We start from the raw sequence: 25,767 nt of genomic DNA on the forward strand, positions 1-25,767 counted from the left end.
GAACCTGCCGCGTCAGCAGGTAAATAAAACTGGCCTGGCCTGCTAGGGTGCTTACCCTGGCGAGCCGCGTGCCAAACGTTGCCGACCCCTGATCTATTATAACGGCTGGAGCCTTGCATGTGTATCACTCCCTGCCACTCCTCAGTGTTCCATTGCAGAAGATTGGAATTACTGTTTAAGAGCCTTCGAAGCTCCAGGTTGAATAAAGAGCTATTGTTTATGTGGGTATGTGGCAGGGTTGAGACTCACTGGTGAGGTGCCTCCTGCTGGTTGTCCAGGGAATTAACTCTTTTCCAGCTCAGAGCACCCTCTGCAGGCCGGCTGATGTCTTGCCTGCTGCTGACCCATGTTCTTCCCAGACCCTGGTGCCCTTTGCCCAGGGGTTCTGCCCCCAGCAGTACCCCCTCACTCTGGGTCTCCCCTCCCAGGGGAACCCCCAACCCTCTATCCCCACCTTGCCTCAGTGGCTACTGCCAGTCATCATCTAGCCCCTACTCCCTGGGGCAAACTGCAGCCTGTAAACCACTGATCATCAGCAAGGGAGGTTGGACTAGCTGCCTCTGCCTAACTAGGGGCTGCCCCTTTGAATAGGGCGACCAGACAGCAAGTATGAAAAATCAGGACAGGGGATGAGGGGTAATAGGAGCCTATATAAGAAAAAGACCCCAAAATCGGGCCTGTCCCTATAAAACTGGGACATCTGGTCACCCTACCTTTGCAGCTCCAGTACCCTTTTGTAGGCCTTTGACAAGGCCTGCAGCCTGGGGCTTTGCTAGGCTGGAGCTCCCCCAGCTCCCACTGCCCTTCCCCAGCACTGCTCCACCTCAGGTACCCTGCTCAACTCCCAGACAGCCTGGTCCTTCTCTCTCAAAGGCTAGAGAGATTCAGCAGACCACAGCTGTGGCTGCTTCCTTAATCAACCCAGCTTTCCCACTTGCTTTTAACCCCTCTTTGCTGGGGTGGGGGAGCTGCCCCACCACAGGGTAGTTTGGACTCCGTCTGGGTTAAGATTCCCGGCTGGCAAATGTACAAATTAAAACAATGCAGAACTTTGATCAAACAGTTGTTTCATTATGCCATTTCCTCTTATATTTGACTTGAGCATTAACCTTTCCACTTGTTGTGGCCAAGTGTTCCATTTTCTGTTGAACAATCCGTGTTCATAAATGCCATTTTGTGCATAATTAGCTCACGAGGTGCATTTTGCACAGCCTTTCCAGGAGGGCTCCATTTTCATGCACTCACTTATATTACTCATTCATCAGTAAAGTTTTATCACAGAGATTTTATTTTGAATCGCTCATTTTCTCAGGTGATGATTTCTAGCATGTAATTGGTGTCTGCAGTTACAGTCCAGTTTCATGAGCAATATATACAGGCTGCAGGACTGCAGAGAAAAACCCCAACACTCAAAGTGCTAAGAACAAGGCACCCTATCATGCAAAGTTATCCTCAGACACAACAGAAAATGCATTGTAAAGGATGACAATAACTAGCTAAAGAAATGCAATGCTTTTGTTCAAATTTACTATCCCAACACCACTTTAAAAATAAATGTAACAGTAGGTGGTAAAAAAAAAACCTCTCTCTCTCTCTCTAATGCATAGTCTCCTCATTCATATCCATGCTTGAGGCACTCTATATGCAGAATGATATGGTTAGTTTCGTTGGGGCAGTCTGATGGCCCCAAAATCCCTTAGATTGTTTCATAATTGACTTTTTCAAGTTATTCAGCAGAAGTACCAAGTTTCTTAACATGCCATGTGAAAATACAGTCAGAGGATCCTCATTAGATTATCAGAGTTACATATCAAAGTCCCATAGACCTCAGAGGTAGGGTGTTTTCAAGAGGATTTTTGCATGGAGTTTTTCAGATCCCGCCGGGCATTGCAAATCTTTGCTGTGAATTTTCTTCGGAATTCAACCTGGCTCAGCTCTTTCCAGCCTTCTGCAGTGCATGTTTGTCTTAAAAAAGCTGTCATGGAAAAGGAGAGAGATGATCTCAGAAGTCAATAAGTAAAAAGAGTGAGAGTGAAAAGAACTTGAAATAATAATTAGTACTATAATGGAACTTCACCCAATTAACATCTGTTTCCTGAGTGCTCTAACTTGCCTCAAAATCTGCTGGAAACAAGCATATAACAACATCTGCCACTCGGTACTATAAGCAAGCACTAAAGCAGTTGCACTGGATTCTAAACGATTTGTTGTTTTGGTAAGTAATTTTGGGCAGTCTAGTTGAATATACCCATTGATAACATTTTATACCGTGCAGTAAGGATAACTATTCGTATTATTTTATATGAATGACTAAATGTATGAGGCAGTGAATCTTCTGGTGCTGAATTTACCTAAATATTTTGGCCATGCTTTGGAGTTTTGATGAAATCATAGAAAACTCTAGCATTCAAATACTACCACCTGCTCAAATATTAGTGATGAGGACCTAGCAATGATCATCGACTTTTATGTAATCTATCATTTGAGGATCCAAAATGTACTCAGAAGAATATTGACACATGCATAGAGAGCGTACATGGCGATGTAAAGGTTTTATCTGTGTGACCAGTGTCCACATTACTCACAAGAAGTGAAGCCACAACTGAGTTACACAGTTCATCCCAAATGAGTGCTGGTAAAACTTCCATACAACACCATCATACAGTCTGTGTGCCACATCTATTACCGAAATATTATTTGAAGGATATTTGAGAGAAAGTTAAAAGTTAAGATTATTTCTTGTATCCCTTTGCCTATAAGGCTGGATGCCATAAGCCCAGGACCTGCAAACAATTAGAATCACAGGATATGTCTACACTACAATAAACGACCCAGGGCATGGATGCAGCTGGCCTGAGTCAGCTGACTTGGGGTCACAGGTCTAGAACAGCAGGGCTATAAAATTGCAGTGTAGACGCTTGGGCTAGAGCCTGGGCTCTGAAACCGGGGTAGGTCTCATGCATGAGCACCTGAGTAGTCCCATTGATTTCAGTGGAAGTACTCACTCAGATTAAATTACGGTTATGTGTCAGTGTTTGCAGTTCAGGGCCTTAACTATCAGCCTAACTGTGCAGGGCTTAGAGGGAACCATAAAAACTCTTAACGTAGCTTTAAAAAAAAAAAAAAGAGGGAGGTCAGAACTTTAAAGTCCAATGTTTGGACTATTTCAAGGCTAGGGGGGAGTGCTGGGTGCCAATAGCAAATGGAGAATTTCTACTGGCCTAAATCTCCTGTTTCCCTCCCTTTATGGTTTGAAATAATGGATTTTAAAGCAATCAAGATTTTTTTTCTGTAGAGAAAAACAGTTACTGAGTCAGGACTGACTCTTGTCCACCATGGGGCATGGGCAGGTGTAATCTGAGGGTAGGGTTGAAATTCCACATTTGGAGGAGGAGGAGGAAATAGGTCTCTAGCAGGATGCTGTTTGAAGCTGCTCAGAGGGCATGCTAGAATAAATGCCAAGGAAATGGATTGTTGGGGCAGAGGCTAGTGAGATGGTTGAAATGTGCATGATAATTTATCATGTGGCTCTGCAGTTTATCCCACGTGCATCACAATACAGACGCTATATGTATTTACATAATACTGTCAAAGCTCTTTCTAGGTATATATAAAAGGCACCAGCCAGAGTGATGTGAGGAACTCCCACTTTGCCTTCTCATACTTATTAAACATTTTAATTTATCTTAACATGAGAAGGTGCATTCTCCCTTACCACCACCCTTTTTCATTGGAGGTCAATACAATATATTAGAGTTGCAGAGCATCTGTGTCACTGTGGAACTGGAGGAGGAGCAGATCCTTCAACAGACTGTAAATGTTCCAAAGAAACACATTTTTAATGTCTCAGAGTAAGTGAGATTATGTGCAGGTATAGCAAAAGCTGGCTCGAGGTACTTTATTTCATATTTCCATCTGCCAGTTTATTTCATGAAAGGGAAGATTGTCCTCTCACCCAATAAATTCATCTTTTTTTATTACAGAAATGTTACATTAAATACTAATAACAATGTTTCGAGGGATCAGTTAAAGGATATAACAGGCAATTAAACAACTTCAATTATACCATAATGTTCTGTGTAGATTTGTTTCAACAGATTACCACATTTCTACTGAAATTATATTCATGAGGGGGTTAGCAATATTTTAAGCATATGTTCCAGGACTATGATCCCCACCTTGGATAATAATAGCAATCTAAGATGTATGCTCTCATGTCTCACAAATATCATAGTTTCAGCTCATTTTTCCATGTATTATTGAAACAAGGACTGCTTTCCTGTTTTCTTTTTGAGCCACTGGAGCTGGAAGGAGTAAAATTCAGCAAATGTGCTGTAATAGATAAGAACCGAAAACACTGTGCTTGAGGACTTCACCTATGTTCACAGATTTATAGTTTATTAAAGAGCCTGGTTCAAATAACATTAGTGCTGCATCAAACTGACAAACCAGAACACTGGAACCCAAGGCTTGCATGCACAACAATACCAGTTTGGGGTTGAAGGACTCAAACATCTAGGCCAATTGCCTATCCATCTAGCCTTTTCTTTTTCCAAAGTTCCCCCTGCCTCCCATCTTGAGCTCCCACCCTTTGATGGGTTGGTGTAGAACAGCTCTCCTTGCAATCAGGAGGAAATCTGTGCTAACATCAAAAGGTAAAGTTGGATCTTAATGGCCTGATTGTGATCCAACCTAGATTGCTGGAAATCAGAAATATGTTAATCTAATATATAAATGGCTTCAGTGGAGTTATCAGACCATAAAAATGATTTGTCTAACTTGTTTGACGGTGTTCATGATTACAGCTTCTAGAAAAGACTTTCAAAAATGATCATGTAAAGTTAAGCTCCCAAAGCAATATGTAGGCACCTAAATTGGTGGCCTGATTTTCAAAAAATGCCAAGTACCTAGCCCAGGGGTAGGCAACTTATGGCACACGTGCCGAAGGCGGCACGCGAGCTGATTTTCAGTGGCACTCACACTGCCTGGGTCCTGGTCACCGGTCCAGGGGGCTCTGCATTTTAATTTAATTTTAAATGAAGCTTCTTAAACATTTTAAAAACTTTATTTACTTTACATACAACAATAGTTTAGTTATATATTATAGACTTATAGAAAGAGACCTTCTAAAAACGTTAAAATGCATTACTGGCACGCGAAACCTGAAATCAGAGTGAATAAATGAAGACTCGGCACACCACTTCTGAAAGGTTGCCGACCCCTGACCTAGCCATTCTATTTGACTTAGGTAGGAGTTTCTGTGCTCTCAGCACTTTTGAAAAAAGCAGGTAACTGATTTAGGTGCCTATACATAACTTTAAGAGTTTAATATAGGTGTCTTTGCTACCTGTATAGTCTCGCCCTTTAATGTTTCACAATTTTCACCTGGCCATACCTTACCTAATTTGGAAATTAAATTCCATTTGTTTAAAAGACACCTGCACAGACTAATTTTTAATCCCAGTTTTTTGTAATGGTGCTGAGCATGATCTATCCTCATCTATGCTGGCAGTTAACAATGGTTTCTGCTTTATGTGGTTTAACACCCATTGGCAGCAATAGGTAATTTTTCTAGAGTAGACTAGAATGTAAAGACTGTTTTCCTGAAGTGGAAACGCCATGAATCTAATCTGCCTGCATTTAGCATTTGAGGCTCCAATTCAGCAGAGCTCGTAAACTTGTGCTTAATTTTAAACAGATGCTTAAATCACATTTACCTCAATGGGAGTTAATCATTCGCTTAAGAGCTTTGCTGAATCAGGACCTAATTATCTGTTGTCCAGAGAGAGATTGATGCAGAGGCCACTGAAGACAGTGGAAAAGACTCCCGTTGACTTCAGTGGGTTTTGGACAAAGTCTGGAAATATAAACTCCCTTCCTTTTTGATCTTTTCTTCGTTTCATGTCTTGGTTTTCAACTCATTACTTTTGGAAAGGTTTTTGGCACCTATATTCTCTTTGACCTTCAATATTTCAAAACATCTGTCATGTCCCCTTTTGTTTTTCTCTTTTTCTAATGATAATTCCAGTTCTTACCACTCATTTATAAACTCTGATTCACTGTCCTTGCATTAACTCACACTGTAGTAAGAAGAACAGGAGTACTAGTGGCACCTTAGAGACTAACAAATTTATTAGAGCATAAGCTTTGGCAAGACCCCCCCAATAAGAAAAGTAAGGATTAAGGACCTTGCTTTTTCAGGTTAGTTAAAATATATTGTGGCTATATTTTCCTTTATATAAATAAAACCATGCATATACTATACATTATTTTCTAAGAGACCAGAACATTCTGTCAGGTAAACATATATTCCAGGCAGCTGTAAACCCGTAGCACTATCCAACAAACTAGAATAGTTCCTTCTTCTGAGCCACTTTGGATTCATGAGTAAATATGTATTTAAATGTTCTTCAAAGGCCCATTTTAAATTTCCTTTCTCCAAAATACCAACTTATTATGGACTTGCAGCTCGCCAACATTTCTTTCTTTAAATGGAAGCTGGGTTCGAGTACATGAAAACATCCCAATCTAAGGCAATAGCTCTATTTATTTTATTTTTTTCGCAACTATAATTTTAAAATGGGTGGACCAAATTTTCCGTACTCTTAGGAAAGCAAAAATAAAAGTGTTCCAAGTTGAGACCTTGAATGCCTAACTTTAGACCAGAGGAAAATGCACTAAGTCTGAGTCATAAGGACTCTCAAGGGATGCATTTTAGAAACTTCAACTCAGCCTTAATTACGGCTGCATAAATGTGTCATACTGTTAATATTTGAGAGAGCACCTTACTGAATCTATTAGTACTCCACTGCTGAAAGAGAAAGCTCTTACAAACAAATTGGTTAAAAGGATAAAGTCTTTTTGTATATAGTAAACAATTTGGTCTTTAATTGTTGAGTGGATAGCACCACATAATCCTGTAGAGCATATTAGTGACTTGATTGTTCAGTGCGGCTATGTCTCACTGCAGCACTTCTCCCCTTCATTTTCACCACAGATAAGCGGGAAAGAGTTTGGAAGACACAAAGCTAGTAATAATGGCAAAAACCATGAAAGCTTTCCTCAGTTTTTACATAGTCACCAGACAGAACGCCTACTGCCTTCAGGCGTTCCGTGCAAAAATAGCTATTTTATAGAAATTTCACAAAGTGAAATCTAGGGTGTGTGAAATCACAGAAGACTCACTTAGGGCCTGATCCAAAGCTCAATGAAATCAATGGAAAGACTCCAGTGATTTCAAGGTTTTGGATCAGGCACTTAGATGGGAACATGAATAGACTTCAATGGGAGCTTTGTCTGAATAAGGACTGAATAAGGCCCTCCAGGATTTGGCCCATATTGTTTGTCAGAAAGTCACTTTCTAAGTCAACAAGTACCAGCTTGCACAGTTAATTAATGCACTAGCCATTCACCTCTTTTGATCTAGATTCACAGTTCATCTTATGCCATGAGGAGTGTAAATCAGTGTGATGGTCTTCTCCTCAAAATGGCTGCAAAACTGGAATCAGCAGCTTTTGCTCCAGAGATGCCCAACTTAGACAAGAATAACAGTTGTGCTGCACAGCAGGACTGAGGTGCTTTGGTGGAGCTTTGCGGGACAAAGCTTTTCTTTACTCACGTTAAGCCTGCTTTAGTCAATGCTATTAAGTCCTGACTTTCATAAGTGCTGTGTTTACACAAACAGTAATATTGCCATTTTATCATCACTTAGCAGCATTTGCAAACATGAGTTCCACCATGCCACAAATGATCATATCTGTTCATACACACACACACACACACACACAGCCAGCCATGCAAAGAAAAGGTTTTTTATTGAACATTTGACAACCCAATTATTTTGGAAAAATTTCCAAGCTTAGAACAAAGTTTTGCTTCATAACCAACCTTCTGTTTGGCATTTTTAGCCAGCACAGAGCCAGAAGTGGTTTCATAAAGTTAACTATACTTTTGGATTTCTGACATGTGGAGTTGCTGGACAAATGTGTGAGTTATACACTTGAGGCATTAGAGGCTAATAGGATTCTCTTTTTTTTTTTTTTTCTCATTGCATGGAACTTCTCCATTTCCTGATGTGTCACGGGCAGCAGGACTGACAGGGCCCTGAAGCCAAGCATTGTAACAGACAGCAAAGGAGTTTGATAATGGAGGACATCCACCGCAGCAGCAGAATTGAATTTGTAGCTCTCAACATCAATTTGTTCATTCTCACTGGTCAAGTTCCACAGCAACTCTGATCTATTACTTGGTGTCAGGAGCCCAGTCTGAGGTACTCCAGCAGGCTTGAGAGGCAACGCAGCAGCCTCAAGATCACTACATTGAGATCTTGTCAATTCTCAGGACTTGTCTACAGGGCCCTGCAGTGCCGAGCATGGGGGTGTGAATTGCAAAGTATACTAAAGTGTTGCACTGTAACTGACCCATACAGACCCTGTTAGCATTTATGTAGTCCTGTGAACTATGTAAACATGAAATAGGTAGCTAGTCCTATTTGAAACAGGCCTATGTTACCGTCAACTAGGTACCTTTTAGTTCACACTATCAGGGTCTACATGGGCAATTACAGTGCAACCCTCTGCCCACACTGCAAGGCTGTGTATACAAACCTTGGCTTCAGATGGAACTCTCATGTGCCTGGGCCATGAATGGACACTTCAGTGGGCAACCCTGGGAGGCTCCATAATCCAGAGAACCCCAGTGGCCACTGATTTTGCAGCCTATTCAACCAACCATGCCACATCTTCTACCTTTTGAAATTTTGGCCCAGTTAATCTTGTCTATTTCATTTCTATAATTATATGATCTATAGTTCACCCAGGCAGACTCTACAATGAATTATTAAACATGTATATGCAGTATACATCTTTAATAGCTTGTGGCTTTATATTACACTTTTTTCAAGATGGGGAACACATTGTTAATGAGAAACTAAATCCCCTTCCCCTTTCTTCATGCTTTTTGCTTAGTTCAAATGTTAGGATGAAGCAGAACACAACCCTTTTCTGATCAGCCACTGTGTGTACGCAGACAGAGTATTATAAAAGAAATTAATTTACAATGAAGAGTAACATTTCAACTTTCTACAACCAATGAAAATTCACCAGCCACATCTTTGGACAGGAAAAGAAAATCATGTGAAAGTTCTGAGGGATAAAAAGAAAAAGGGCTTTTCCAATGTCAATATGCATTTCAATTCAGGCCATATCAAATAATATTTAGTGATCTGTCAGCCTGATTTATGACATGAACAAGGTGCTGCCAGACTACCAGTTCCCAGAACTTGGGAGTTTCTGTGCTGCTCTTTCACAGTTCAAAGGGAAGAGTCGCCCAAAAGAACTGTGATGGTGCCTAAAGGGACTTAGTGTGAGGGAAACCAGGAGATAGCTGGCAGTAATCTGCTACGAAAAAGAGTAAACGTAGCTTGGCAGGAAATGCCCGGAAAATGTGAAGTAAGGAAAGAGTGAAGCAGAGTGAAAGCCAAGGCTGTGTTTATGGAATGAAGCTTAAATTATGGCAGTATCAAGTCTCTTCCAAACCAAACCAAACACCACAGAGAGGGAAACTGGCTCTAAATAAACTCACTGCTCTGTTAGTGACTTCCTCTCCTGAGTCACTTACTATCCTGGGCAACAGGATCACCTGCTGTATTAAAATTCTATATTTTTATTTCAGTTTCTGGTTGTATTCCCACTCAGATTTATTGCTGCTTGCTATAAGAAGGAGCTTCAATTAAAATCTATTTACATATGTAAAGGCGAAATAAGGTCATATAGTTTAAAATGTATAACTGATTTGATCAATGTCCTAGACATTTTATAAGACACAATAATAATAAAATCTCAGAAAGTCACACCGAATAATTTGTTTCACCATACTTTTACAAAATCTAAGTAGAAGTGTAATTGACTTAAATGTACAGTATTATCTATGGATAAGATTCAGAAGAGAATTTAGCAACTAAATCAATACTTAATTTGAAGCATATGCTTAAGTCTCACTGAAGTCAATGTGCTTAAAGTTAAACATATGCTTACATGATGCCCTGAATAGGGATGGGCTTCTGCATAGTAAGCAAGCTTGGATTTCAGGCATGTCACTAGAAAAGCTGTACAAGAAACTTCTACTTCTGGAAAATGTGTTACCCTCAGAGGTGAAAGTAAGCCGGTACCGCCCGGTACGGTGTACTGGCAAAAGCCAGTATGCTGCGCCGGACCAGACTGGCTGATGATTTAAAGGGCCTGGGGCTCCCCGCAGCGGCTGGAGCCCGGGCCCTTTAAAGCGCCACCTGAGCCCCGCTGCCAGAGCCCTGGGGTAGCGCGGCAGGGCTCCCATGGTGATTTAAAGGGCCTAGAGTGCCGCTGTGGTAGCGGCGGGAGTCCCGGGCCCTTTAAATCGCCCCTGAGCCCTGGGGCTCACAGCCGCCTCTGCAGCTGGGAGCTCCGGAGGTGATTTAAAGGCCCCAGGGCTCCCAGCCACAGTCGGAGCCCAGGGGCCTTTAAATCTTGATTTAAAGAGCCCTGGGAAGTTAAAGGCCCTGCTTCTTCCAGTTGAGGCCATGCCTCTTCCGGTGGAGGCCACGCTCCCTGCTCAGGACTCCGGAGTACTGGTAAATCCTTTAGGTTACTTTCACCCCGGTTACACTGCAGATATGAGGCATGTGTATATAAATAAGGGTGGAGAGGACATTAAGTGGCAGGAATTGTTATGGCCATACCAAAGCAGGAACACAAATTCACGAATGAAAAATGGAGCAGTTTAGGAAAAGTTAACTATGCAGTTTAGACCTGACCCAAGGTTTGGTCTCAGTTGAATGATTGGTGCTTGCCTGGTAGTTAGTTCAAATTGACAGTGACATCAGAGGCAGTGCAGCAGTAATATCAGCCCTTTTGTGAACCGCTACAGACCAGTTTCTCCAGTCTACTGGCCACAGGCATGATTTCCCAAGTCCATCAGCCTCAGCCCTGTGTGTGTAATCCCAGTTTTACTTCTGCTCATTTGAATTTACTCACATACTTCTTACAACATTGTTTGGCAATGATTTATTACAAGAACTTATTCCACACAGGTGTCTGGTTTCTGGGTCCCACAGCAAACTCAGTGCCAGAGAGCAGATGGTAACATTTAGCTGCCTTCTGCGCCTGCATGGATAAAAATATCTGAAGACCCTGAGCTGTGTGCTAACTAGCTCAGAGCAGGTCTAGATGACCTTGTGGTTAGCACACTGGTAGCCAACATTTCCCTACACTAGCACTCATGCTGTTGCTCCAATTCGGAGAGCTGAACTGGCGGTAGCAAACAGTGGAAAATTTTAAGAAATTAAGGCCAGTGTAGACCAGGCAAGAGTGTGCAATGAGAGACTGTTCCCTGAAAGAAGAAGGGGAGAAGATAGTAAGAGTGAGAAAAAGCTGAAAATCATTGCTAGAAAATTCAACTCAACAAGATCTGCACAGCTCAGGGGAAGTTACATTGTTTATTAACAATTCTGTGCTCTTTTAGCCATGCCAGAAGACACAAATTGATCATTTCAGTTAGAAAGTGTGGGCCTGCTTCTCCTTCCATTTGCACCAGCATAAATCAGGAGTAGCTCCAGCCAAGAATGGGAGTTCCTTACCCCCAGTGGTAGGGTATTCAGGCTCCATTGTTTTAGTTAAGACCCGTTTCTACATCAAATCAATCATTTGGCCTTTTAAAAATAATATTTACCTTCACAGGCTGATACTTTTACCCTGTTGAGGGCCTTTTCTTCTTTATCCTTCCCTTTCAGCCCCAGCCCATGGGCTACTGCTAGCTCCTGAGTGCTGAACACGAGATCTATGAGTCCATTCAACAGGCTAACTTCCTGGTGGGATTTCTGCTCTCGTGCTTTTTTCACCACATTGTATAGTTTGTTGGGGTCCACAAGCACTTGCGAGTACCTCTCTGGGTTATCGGGATCAATGATCAAAGGCTTCAAGTATTTATCCTAGAAGGATAAAAGAAAACAGAACTAGAAATAAAAGTGAATTTGAAATTCTTGTGCTTTTAGGCATTTCAGTTGCTCTTTGCAGTGGGAAATAGATCTTTTAAAAATAAAAAAAATATGAAAGCTAAAGAAATGCAGGTGAGTAAAAGAACAAAGATCATTCAGCTATACAGAATTGTCAGTTGCTACAAAAATATATCAGATTGTAAGCTATGTAAATTTGTGTAGCTCCACTGGTACAGGATTGAGTTTTAAAATCCATGTGTAATTTCATAAAAAATAGGCAAGCCAAAGTTACTTCCAATTGTTACACCTTTGAATGCAACCACCACAACTCTCTAATCATTAGAAATTCAAGACTGACATTATTCAGTGGGAAGTGAGATCTCTTTAAGTGTCCGGTAATGTAAAACAAACAGGGAGGGACAGAGGCCTTCAAAATATAACTATTTTGTAGATCTGTCTGATTTTCTAATCAATTTCTGATTTTTTTCATTTGAAGTATTTACATCTGACGTCATTCCAGATGTCATAATTCTGTAATCACAGCTAGAAAGGAAATACATAGGATTCTGAAAATCTCTGCAGTTCTGCAAAGGCCAACTAATAATGCTTGCCTACCTAAATTGTAGATGCACATTAGTAGTGGAATAGATTTAAGAAGTTGTATTCATTAAATCTGAATACTATTCAAAACTATTGCAGATCTAGATGTTATCCTATATCAGAAAAATCAGAAAGAAATTGACTATGTATTTGCCAATTTGATAGATAAAAAACAATTTTATTTGGAACAAAACCAGATCCTCTTATCATGCTCTGCTAAAACTCATTTATATTCCCCTCCAATATATTTAATAGGCAGCAATTAAATCTTTGATCTGCCTTTCACTTCACTGGCTTACCTGCCTTATAATGAGACTTTTATTGATTTGTTTTTTGACCTATTCTCATGGTGTCTGTAAGCATGACTTGAAAGCAGATGCAGAACAGGAGTTACATGACTTTTTACTTGTGATTGGGAAAATTTATGAAAATCATTGTCTGGTGTAATCGACTGTGGAACATTAATTCTCATTCTCTGTTACATGTATTGTCAGCCTGGGTATCACAAAAAGGTCCAGGGGGTCACAGCCACCCTCCTTTTCTTTTTGGGTAGATAGCGGTTGGGGGGGGTGGGGGGAAAGGCATTGAAACTTTCTTCTGTTGTAGCATGGGGTCACAGTGTGGAACGATTAAGAACCATTGATCTACTAATGCTGGTCTTAGCACACCAAGACAAGTAGGCTTCAGATATTTTTATTAGAGACAGTATTTATCATGTGTTAAAGAAGATGAGACCAGTGGCAAAAGGAAGAAGGCTCCTTGAATCAATAACAGCCATTCCTTGACATGGAGCTAGAAATTGGCCGAATACAGATCATGGGATTGAGCAGTATGAATTTGACCAGTAGATTGCCTTCTCCCATTTCAGCTGGCCAGCAGTCTGATCATCTCTCCTCATACTAAGACCTCTCATTTAATCTAGTTTAACTATTGCAACTATGCAACCACTACAAGAAGGCTGAGGTTGGTGCAGCACAGTACAGTTTCAGGCTCTGATCCCAAACCCACTAAAGTAAACGGAAAGATTCATATTGGCACTTATGGGTTGTGGATCAGACTCTTAACTCCTAATTGTAGGAAATTCAAAATATTGACATTTATCATTAAAAACCCCCTCTCTTTACTAACTGAAATATAACAAACACCAATGTTTGGGTGCGAGCATAATAAATAATAAATACGTTTTCATTTAAAAAAATATATAACTGTCCAATTTGATCTAGCCAGGTTCAGTCTTTGTTGAAGGAGTGATACTTACAGGGTAGATAATGCAAACTGACATTGACCTCAGAAGCAGTGCAGCAGTAATATCCTCATTTCAGTGAACTGCTACAGACCAGTTTCTCCAGTCTACTGGCCATAGACTGGATTTCAATCAGCATCAGCCCTGCACAAATTAGCTCACCTTTTCTTACATTAAAGTAGAAGGAATCTCCTACCTTCTGTTTGCACATGAATTCTCTTATTTCCTTCTTACAGCATTGTTTGGCAATGATTACAAGATCTTATTTTAAACAAGTGTCTGGTTTCTGGTCTCTGTCCTTATTCCTAAGACACTTAGATGGCCTGAGCTCCAGATATCTAAAAGATTACTAAGGCTCTGGGATGAAGACTGTGTTTGACAACTTCGTTCCTCTGACAAAACTGAACTCTCTGCAATAAGGGTGAAATTCGTCTGTGCAGGAGACAGTGCTTTCTCAAGTGCTGATCCATGCCTCTGGAATGAACTCTCACAGGAATAAGGGCCATCACAAACCTCACCACCTTCTGCTGTATGTATAAGGTTCATTTTTTAAACTTGTACTCTATGTCCATACACAAAAATTACTGTTTGCTATATTTATTTAAACAATTCCAAAACAAAGCACTCCACTGCATGTTTCTTCCCCTGGGGAGAGGACAAGAGTACAAACGTGTCAGACACTAGATATGTTGCTTAACATGCTACTGGAAGGTGTTCAGATACTATGGCAATGAGTGTGATATAAGAACTTATATAGACTAGCAAAAAGAAGAATAGGAGTACTTGTGGCACCTTAGAGACTAACAAATTTATTAGAGCATAAGCTTTCGTGGACTACAGCCCACTTCTTCGGATGCATCCAAAGAAGTGGGCTGTAGTCCACGAAAGCTTATGCTCTAATAAATTTGTTAGTCTCTAAGGTGCCACAAGTACTCCTGTTCTTTTTGCGGATACAGACTAACATGGCTGCTACTCTGAAACCTATATAGACTAGAACAGACAGATGTGTTAAGCCACAGATTCCTGAGGAAAGACCGTGGAAGATGAAGACAGCTATTGGTTTTTGAGGCATTAAGAGAGGATGCCCAAATTATTCTCCTCTCTCTCCTGTATCATGTTACCATGGTCCATAAAGCATTTACTTGGTAATTTGCCTCTGATCATTGTTGTAGTTTCTCTGAGAAATCATCATATGATTATAAATACATGATTTGAACCATACTTGCATGATAATACAGGTTGTTTCTCCAATTTCTGGCTTGAAGTGTTTTCTTCATGACATTCAAGTATTATTGAGAGGAAAACATTTGGCTTTGTAGCTTGAGGTGTGATATTATATTTGAAATTAATAGAGGGCCTGTCTCCTGCAGGAATATCCATGGGAGGTGGAGGGGGGAGCAAAAGGGCAGGACATCTATGTAAATTTTACCTCAGAGAGACACGTCTGATCCTTCCATTGGGAAGGGAGGGTTGTTGCCCACTTGCACTGGTGCCAGGCCCCCCATTTCCTTCAGATTCCTAAATGGATCTTAACAGAAAGTCCAGGCCACCCCAGTAGAGGGCCCTTGATTCTTTGCTGGCTCTAGGTCAATGATGATCCCTCCAGCAAGATTCCCACAACATAGAGGTGATCCTTAAGAGAGCCACACCATGGAGATGGGCTGCAGAAATATAACGGCGCCTGGAACTGTATTATTTCTCTGCCATGAGCTCTTCAAGAACTCTATGCCTCCTTTCCACAACTTTATGCCCTGCCCCATTTACTCCTCTTTCAGATTATAACCTTCCCCCATGTAGATCCCAGCACTCAAGAAGTGTCCCCTTCCTGGTCCATAAGAAGAGGCTGTTGAATCACCCCTCCCCTATCTACGAGAGGTAGGGGGTGCTAGAATACAGAGATGTCTTCAGCATGCAACTCGAGAGGGAGCATTGGACCTAATGCTATTATGAAAGCATTAATTTTAAATGGCATGCCATGAACAAGGAAACCACTTAAGTCACTGCAGCAAGTTTCAAATCTTGCACATTTTACCAAAATATGGATTGTGTATATACTTGGAAGGATTAGATTTTTATCAATAAATATCAGTAAATGTCAATTTCACCATACATACAGGTGAAAAAAATGTTTCCATCTATAACTGAAATGTATAGAAAGGCAAAGAAAGATATATGCTGCTTGAGAATTTACAGTTTGATTTAAGGATATTTATTTTGTATATTTTGACAATTTGTGTTTTTAGTGTTATAAAGCTTTAACTTTTTGAATCTAAACATCTGTCATTAAATAATTCTCTGACCCTCCATAATTTCCTGCAACTGTAAAAATTTAAAATTGATAAAAAGTTAAAAACAAAACAATATTATCCACTGAAATTATATAGAAAAAATGAGTTCAGCCAAGCCTACTTATGGAGGGTTGTTTTTATGTTTGTCTCTCATGGAATTATAGGACCAGATTTTGCTCTAAGGGTCAAAGCAGGGAAGTGCCATTAATACCAATGTATTAACTTCAGACTGATACTGGTATAATTGAGAGCAAAATAATCACAGCCCCTAATGTTTACTACTTTGGCTGAAGTTATTCACAGGAAAAGCATTTCCTTCACTTCACTTTGTGACTCCTTGTCCTGTTTTCAAAGGGTGGGAGGTGCCCACGATCCTTTGCCACTTCTTCTAGTCCACAGCACAGGTTCCGAGGTCTTGGAGTTCCAGTTCTTTTCTCTTCAAAGTTCTCTTGACAAAGTATTTCCATTGTATGCTAGGTATTCCACATCCTTTCCTGCTGTTCTCTTCCTCCCATGCTTTGTTTGATGGTCGTTCTTCACCCTTTCTTATCACATTTCTAAGCCTGCCTCAAACATGTGTTCTCCAGCCTGAGAGTGCTAAATTCATCTTTCCCCTAATTTCTTCCATGCGCACCCTGTCTACCCTCTGCTTGCCTGCTAATCTCCTCAGTATATTATTTTCTACTGCCTGTTTCTTCTTTTTTTCCATTTCCGTAAGACCCACTGTTTCCAAACCAGGCAGGGTCAAACATACGCAACATACACTTTTCCTTTTAGTTTGTTACTTAACTGCTCTCACTGAGGCCCAGGCACACTGGGTTCTTCTTTTCAGTTCTCCAGATCTCTCTCCCATGGCACCAAGTGTATTTCCCAAGTACACAAATTCTTTCTTTTGCTTCAGCTTCTCTCCTGAAATATCAATCAACAGCTCTTCTTCCACCTTCTCTACTTCAGATTTCTTTGTGTTTACCTTCAAATCATGATCTTCAAACACAGATGCCTAGTCTGATCCCATATTTACCAATTCCTCTTTGCTATAAGCCAAAATGGCCAGATTGTCAGCAATATATATGAGTTTTCTCTGCCTTTCCACAAGCTTGGTTCTCCTGCTAATGAACTCCATAACTAGAACAATAAGAAATGGACTCAGCACGTTGCCTTGTCTCAAACCCACCATCACTGTAAAACTCTCTGAAATTCCATGTATCATTACCACCTTAGCTCTTGACCCTCACTTCAGCTCCTCTATCTTCCCTGCTTCTTGCATTCCCCCTCCCATCCATCTCAATACTCCAAACACCAACTCCTGTGGAACCAAGTCATAAGCTCCCTCAAGATCAATAAATGCTACATAGCAGTTATGCCCTCCATTTATCGTTCTTTCAAACTTTTGCCTCATTGCAAATATTACATCTGTAGCACACCTTTCTTTCCTAAAGGCATGGAGAAGCATTTCCATCAATTAATTGAAATTAGCATTCTGTTTATAGCATGAGCAAGCTTTTTCTATTTCTCTAGTTCAAGGTGAGCTCTGGGACCTCCTGGTGATATCAGATACGTACATGTGAAAAAAGAGAGAGATGAAAAAAGAAAATAAAGGCAGAAAAGCTAAAATAAAGAAGGGATAAATATGAAGAAAAGGAAACAAATATAAAATGAATGAAAAAATAGGAGAGAAGGGACCAAGAAAAAAAGGGGAGTAAAGATATAAAGGAAAGGAAGGAAGAAGGGTTAATAAATGAGGGGAAACACTCAGCAATAAATGATAGATAACATTGATAATATTGAATAAAAAAAGCTAACTAACCAATTATGGACCTGATCCACCAGGTTTTACTAAGGTAAAACTCCCTGTGGACTGGTGCACAGATTTCCCTGCCCAAGAAAATAAAAGTCAGTCAGTCAGTTGTGGTCACTTCTTCCCAGAGCCATCTTTATGAGAATTTACAAAGAGTCCAAGCAGAAAAAAAAACAGCTATTGCAGAACAAAGGCAGCAACTACAGTCAAGAGTTTCCACATACAGATCTGTCGGCAGGGCTCCAGCTCATACCCAGGTATTTCTCCCTCCACTCTTCCCCCTTGCTGCCTTTATATTTCCCCTGCTCCATCTAAGGGTATGTCTACAGCATTTTTGAGAGAGTGTCCCAGCCGGGGTCGACAGACACAAGCTAGCAGGGCTCACGTTAGTGCTCAAAAGTGCTGTAAAGATAGTTGTTTGAAGTTGTGGCTTCAGAGCCCGAGCGCCATCCCAAGCCACATCTCCACAGCAATGTCTATATAACTATTTTTAGAGCACTAGCGCAAGCCCTGCTAGCCTAAATCTCTCCATTCAGGCTGGGAGGCTTGCTCCAAAATGTTGCTAATAGGTCAAGGTTAATTGGCTGCTGCATTAAGCCTTTAGGGAGTGCCCTCATACCCTACAAAATCAATGGGAGTGTGATAATGTACAGGAATACGGTAGTATCATTTTTAATAGTTTATGAGCCCCACAGTAGAGCTCAGAATGTTCTATATTTTAGAAGCTGCCAGAATTGAACCAGAGTGGACCCTCAATGGGGATTTTTGTCTGACTGAGGACTACAGGATCTGTCCTATTCTGGAAATCTATCCAGGTATATCTCTCTCTCTCTCTCTCTCTCTCTCTCTCTATATATATATATATATATATCATTCACACACACTGTTCTTTTTACTACATTCTTCAGCAATTTCTATTTTTGTAGATCAAAATATGGTATAAGGATAAGCTCACACAGCTAACATTTTCCTTTGTGTGCTTGATACAGCATTAATATATTGAGAAGTCACATTTATGTTTATTTTCTTTATTTATTGTTGTCAAGGCTGTATCCCCACTTTGAACTTTAGGATACAAATGTAGGGGCCTGCATGAAAACTTCTAAGCTTAACTACCAGCTTAGATCTGGTCTGCTGCCACCATCCCAAGGCTACTTTCCTTCCCTGGGTAGCCTTGAGAGACTTTCACCAATTCCCTGGTGAATACAGATCCAAACCCCTTGGATCTTAAAACAAGGGAAAAAAATCAATCAGGTTCTTAAAAAGAAGGTTTTTAATTAAAGAAAAAGGTAAAAATCATCTCTGTAAAATCAGTATGGAAAATAACTTTACAGGGTAATCAAACTTAAAGAGCTCAGAGGACTCCCCTCTAGTCTTAGGTTCAAAGTACAGCAAACAAAGATAAACACTCTAGTAAAAGGTACATTTACAAGTTGAGAAAACAAAGTAAAACTAAGACGCCTTGCCTGGCTATTTACTTACAAGTTTGAAATAGGAGAGACTTGTTTAGAAAGATGTGAAGATCCTGGATTGATGTCTGGTCCCTCTCAGTCCCGAGAGCGAACGCCCTCCCAAAACAAAGAACACAAATAAAAGCCTTCCCCCCTTCCCCCCCCCCGCTCAAGATTTGAAAGTATCTTGTCCCCTTATTGGTCCTTTGGTCAGATGCCAGCCAGGTTACCTGAGCTTCTTAACCCTTTACAGGGAAAAGGATTTTGGAGTCTCTGGCCAGGAGGGATTTTATAGTACTGTATACAGGACAGCTGTTACCCTTCCCTTTATAGTTATGACAATTGTGAACTCCCATTACTTCAAACCAACTCTTGAATGTTTATAAGCATCTACAGTACTATAGATGTTTAAGAGTCCTTCACCTGCTCTCTATCCTGCTCCCTGAGCATCCAGTCTCAGGAAATCTTCCTCCTCTTCAAGAAAGATAAATTTAAATAGAAAAGGTGCAGCGATGAGCTAAAGGCTCTCCCTTCCCCCTGATTGTTCTATCTTATAAAAGGAGATTAGAAAAGGTTGGCTTGTTTATTCTAGCAAAAAGAAGGATGAGGGGGGATATAATTGCTCTCTATTAGGGCTGTCGATTAATCGCAGTTAACTCACACGATTAACTCAAAAAATTAACTGAGATTAAAAACATTAATCACAATTAATCGCATTGTTAAACAATAGAATACCAAATGAAATTTATTAAATATTTTGGATGTTTTTCTACATTTTCAAATATATTGATTTCTATTACAACTCAGAATACAAAGTGTACAGTGCTCACTTTATATTATTATTTTTGATTACAAATATTTGCACTGTAAAAATGATAAACAAAAGAAATAGTATTTTTCAATTCACTTCATGCAAGTACTGTAGTGCAATCTCTGTGTCATGAAAGTGTAACTTACAAATGTAGATTTTTTTTGCTACCCAACTGCATTCAAAAACAAAACAATGTAAAACTTCAGAGCCTACAAGTCCACTCAGTCCTACTTCTTGTTCAGCCAATTGCTAAGACAAACAAGTTTGTTTACATTTATGGGAGATACTGCTGACTGCTTCTTATTTACAATGTCACCTGAAAGTGAGAACAGGTGTTCGCATAGCACTTTTGTAGCCAGCATTTAAAGGTATTTACGTGCCAGATATGCTAAACATTCATATGCCCCTTCATGCTTTGGCCACCATTCCAGACGACATGCTTCCATGCTGATGATGCTCGTTAAAAAAATAATGCGTTAATTAAATTTGTGACTGAACTCCTTGGGAGAGAATTGTATGTCTCCTGTTCTATTTTACCCACATTCTGTTATATATTTCTCTGATGATGACCCAGCACATGTTCGTTTTAAGAACACTTTCACAGCAGATTGACAAAACGCAAAGCAGGTACCAATGTGAGATTTCTAAGGACAGATATAGCACTCAACCCAAGGTTTAAGAATATGACGTGCCTTCCAAAATCTGAGAGGGACGAGGAGTGGAGCTTGCTTTCAGAAGTCTTAAAAGAGCAACACTCCAATGCAGAAACTACAGAACCCGAACCACCAAAAAAGAAAATCAACTTTCTGCTGGTGGCATCTGACTAGAGCGGATAAAAATGAACATGCATCGGTCTGCTCTGCTTTGGATCATTATCAAGCAGAACCCATCATCAGCATGGACACATGTCTTCTGGAATGGTGGTTGAAGCATAAAGGGACATATGAATCTTTTGCGCATCTGGCATGTAAATATCTTGAGATGCCAGCTACAACAATGCCATGCGAATGCTTGTTCTCACTTTCAGGTGACATCGTAAACAAAATGTGGGCAGCATTATCTCCTGCAAATAATAATCAAACTGGTCTGTCTGAGTGATTTGCTGAACAAGAAGTAGGACTGAGTGGACTTGTAGGTTCTAAAGTTTTACATTGTTTTATTTATTAAATGCAGTTATTTTTTGCACATAATTCTACATTTGTAAGTTCAACTTTCATTATAAAGAGATTGCACTACAGTACTTGTATTAGGTGTGTCTACTTCCACAGGTGAATTGAAATATACTATTTATTTTGTTTTTACAGTGCAAATATTTGTAATAAAAATAAATGTAAAGGGAGCATTGTACACCTTGTATTCTGTGTTGTAATTGAAATAAATATATTTGAAAATGTAGAAAACATCCAAAAATATTTAAATAAATGGTATTCTATTGTTGTTTAACAGTGTGATTAATCGTGATTTTTTTTTAATCGCTTGACAGCCCAACTCTCTCTATATACATCAGCGGGAGGGGCAAATACCTGGGAACATGAAGAGCTATTTAAGCTAAAGGACAATGTTGGCACAAGAACAAGTGGATATAAATTGGCCATGAACAAATTCAGGCAGGAAATTAGAAGAAGGTTTCAGAGGGGTGAGGTTCTGTAACACTTTCCAAATGGTAGTTGTGTGGGCCAACAATGTAATTCGTTTTGAGAGTGAGAGATGGACACATTTTTTAATACAATTGTACAATGGGGTTGCGTGGGATGGTAGAAGACATGGCTCACGAGTCAGAGGCCCATGCAAGGACCCTGACATCACAGAGGGGCCAAAGTTGCCTAAAAGATTTGTAAATAGACATAGAAAGCAACTTAAGATGAACCTAAGGCTCATTCCCATACAGAAAAAAAAAATCATACTGTGGAATGCACAGCGTATCCCTAAATGTGTCCATGAGCAGCAGGGAATATGTTAAAGCAAGTGAGAGAGCTTTAGTTTGCAGCTTATCTGTTCTATCTGCATAATACAGAGATCAAGAGGAGATTTTTTTCCTTTCAATTTATGGCTTTGTTGTCCCTCAGCCATTTCCTCAAAGGGATCAGAACATCGACAGACAGTTGGTAATGATTTGATTTGTTGCTTGAAGAGCGGGAAGGTAGAAACATTACCCAAAGGAGACGCATTTGGATGTGAGGGCCTGCTGCTGCTATCATTCCTGGGGATGCCAAGTGCAAAATCCTGGGCTCACTGAAGTCAGTGGGAGTTTTACTGCTGACTGCAATGGGATCAAGATTTCACTCCAGTTTGTTTGGAGTAATACAATAAAATTAAATTAAAATAAAGGCTCTTCCTGACACTGACTTCTATGTAAAGAAAACAAACAAACAAACAAAAACAAAATCCACCCAAACAGAGGAAAGAGAAAGTTGTCTGTGCACAGAGTACCTTAAGGAGCTCTAATGTTTAGACATTTTTAAGCATAAGGACACCATTTGACATTAATGGAAGTTGAGTTAAACACAGACATGGATGGGAAACTATCCCCCCAGGAAGTATAACACACATGAAACCCTCTACATCTAAGAGTAAGAAACAAAAATCAACAAGAGCAAGAAAATTAAAAATTAAGGTTGATACTGTCATGACTTCAGGGCATATTCCATGATCCAACTGTTGGAGCAGAGGGCTGAGGAAGATAATTGCAAATGGGAAAGAATTATGCATCCACATGAAGGATCTATGTTGATGAAACAACTTAACATTTCTGAGTTACTGTCTCAATGGTTATGGCCTGGCTCCTGTAGCATGTATTCTGGCTGGGGTTCAGAAGGACGACAGAGAGTCTTAAAGTCTGGGGCCACTGCCAAGAAAAATTAAGATAATTAAAAAAAACAACTATGTGCAATACAAATGTCCGTAGTGGTGGCAGCAAGTGTTTGTGGCTTGAGTCCCTGTAGTTTCCTTTCTGTAAAGAGCTTGATTACAAGTAATAATAAACTTGAATGGCTGGACCTATCCATGTGTTGAATACGGTTAAAAAAACAAAGTGTCAGAGCTATGGGTGTTGTGGATTTATGCTGTGTTACAAGTGCAGGTAGCCATAAGCGAATGAGCAATGCTGTGGGGGAGGAGGGGGAAGCAGGGGCAGAGGAGAGGCATGCCACACATCTATTGCAACTGACGTAATTTTGGGGGAGAACATACTGTAAATATTTAACACTTTAGCAATATTTCAAGTGCAATGCATTTTAGGACTCTGAATTAGGACTCTGAACAAAAACAGCCTTTCAAGGCTAACTTATATTGGCTCTTATACTCATGAGGGATATTAGTTAAACTTGACCTTAATCACAAGCACTTCAGAAGTAAAAACACTTATTTAAAATGATGTCGTCCATGCTGTTTCAATGTGGGGCCGGTGTCTAAAAGGCCAAAGGCAGAGTGCAATGATGCAATAATATAATCACAAATGCTTAAAGAGACAGGGTAGTAATTTATTTCCATTTCTTTAAGAAATGTTCACTTGTATTAAGTTTAATAAACATTGAGTGATTTTATACAGGGACATATATGTGCAATGAATGATACAGTATATTTCTGTAGTATGTAAAAATAAAGTCCATAAGAATTTAGTATTCCTATTCATATGTAGTGTATATGTAGCTCCATCCTGGAGCACCCCCAGCACACTAGAGTGGGTGAGTCCACTTACCCCTCCTTCCTAAGTGGCCCTGTGGTCCAGGTCTCAGCCTTTAGCTCATCCTTCCTGGAGTATACACATTAAGGTGCAGTGCCTCCCACCTAGGGTATGTCTACACTGCATCTGGGAGCGAGCCTCCCAGCCTAGGTCCATGGACTTGTGCTAGCAGAGTTTGCACTAGCATGTCAAGAACGGTGCAGCTTGTGTAGACGGTGCAGCTTGAAAGCTTGAGCCACAGCATCCAAGCAACATCTACACAGCTATTTTTAACAAGCTAGCGCAAGCTCTGTGAACACGTCTGTGGACCTGGGCTGGGAGGCTCATTTCCAGGTGTACTGTAGACATAACCCTAGTGTCCCCGTGAATGAATGTATATACAGGTCTTATGATCTCTGTTTAGAGGAATCATATAGTAAAAAGAAACTAGCCCTTTACTAAGGGAAAGGATGGGGTGAAATTAAAAGAAGGTGTGCAGACAGGAACCAGGGATAAAAGGGAAAAGCATGGAAATCAAGACCATCAAAGTAGTCAAAAGAATAACTCCACTGCATTTATCAAATACTTCCCTCCTCACTTGACTACAATCCCACTGAGTACAAAAATCAAGAGGAGAAACAGCATAGTCTCCTCTCAGACATTAGCTGACCAGAGCTTTTCATGGTGTGATGTGTGAGATGTTCCCCTTTGCAAGGCAGAGAGGTTACCATTTGGTGTGAAACAAGCCCCTGGATGTTCAAATCCTGTTTGACCTATCAGACCAGGGTGGCAGGGTCAGACCTACCAGGCAAGAGTGGCAGATGGTTCTCTCCTGCTTGTGGGAGACTTAGGGATCCTTCCCTCCTTCAAACCACTGAGAAGCTTCATCTCCTCAGGGAATAATGTATTGTGACATTTCTCCTAGCTGCAGTGTCTGTGGGAACGGCTTCACATAGGAAAGGAGGGATGGAGTATACATGTAAAAATTTGGGTGTGTGCACAAGAACACTTCAAGAAGTGAGCCCATTTATCTATATACATGAAACTAGGAGTAACATGAAGGGGCACCTATGCTCTAAGGCTCTACTTTAACAGCTCCATTAAGGCCCATTACTATTCAAAATAAACTTCCTCATATATTTATTTTTAGCGCAAGCCTTGTTAAAAAACAAACAATTTCCTTCCAAGCTCCATTGACAGGGAGCTGCTAGATGGCAGCTAGTGCGAGTTGAAGCAGGTTGCTGTGTCTCTTTAATCCAAGACATAAAATGACCCCCTCCCTCACCCCACAAGGACCGCAGAAGAGTGCTACAAGTTAAAAGTATGAAAAAACAAGGAACAGAGAATTGCTGAGCTCAGCCCTAGTGTGATATCTGTTAAAGAACCGCGTGCGCACGAGAGCCCATGACACTAACAGAGGGTAGCTGCACTCTTCCTCTATTCCATCCCTTATTCCATCCCTACACCTCTGGCAAAACTGAATCTGGAAAGCTCCAATGCTGTTTTTATTCCATATAAAAGCAACCTGTCCTGACCATGTAGGATTGTTGCAAGGACTTGTAAGATTAACTCCTTTCTGCACCAGGACAGTGACACAGAAAAGTAGCGTGTATGTTTTGCAGAGTCTAAGGCCCTGGTCGTGCAAAGGGAAACAGGCACTTGACCATTCCAGCCTTGTGAAGTCCTATTGAAATCAACAGGAGGACTCTGTGCAGCACTAAGGACCTGCTGAGCAAATCCCATTACAGGAACCAGGAGGATCTAAGTCCACAGTTTATATTTCAGAGGTCCTGGAAAGAGCCTTGGGGGCAGCAATCACAACAAGTAATTAGTTCTGAAATTGGGACATTACAAATTTCTATTACAACTATCCGCAACAAGTTGGATCAGCACAAACATTTACTGGAACTGGTAAAGCAGCATATCTATGATTCATTATTATTAATA

At 40.4% G+C, this 25,767-nt stretch overlaps 1 protein-coding gene across 1 annotated transcript in view; it reads right to left on the bottom strand.

Moving 5' to 3' along the window:
- Positions 1–1,265: 1,265 nt before the first annotated feature.
- The window catches only part of LOC128832678 (uncharacterized), an 87,285-nt gene continuing 62,783 nt past the window's right edge, over positions 1,266–25,767 (bottom strand). Inside the window, exons 4-5 of the mRNA XM_054020233.1 lie at positions 11,704–11,962; positions 1,266–1,975 (exon numbers count right to left, since the gene is read on the bottom strand). Of these exons, the coding sequence (XP_053876208.1) occupies positions 1,845–1,975; positions 11,704–11,962 (390 nt within the window). The 3' untranslated portion in view covers positions 1,266–1,844. The remainder of the gene's footprint in view (positions 1,976–11,703; positions 11,963–25,767) is intronic.

This window comes from Malaclemys terrapin, chromosome 2, assembly GCF_027887155.1.
Source record: "Malaclemys terrapin pileata isolate rMalTer1 chromosome 2, rMalTer1.hap1, whole genome shotgun sequence".
Lineage (NCBI taxonomy): Eukaryota > Metazoa > Chordata > Testudines > Emydidae > Malaclemys > Malaclemys terrapin.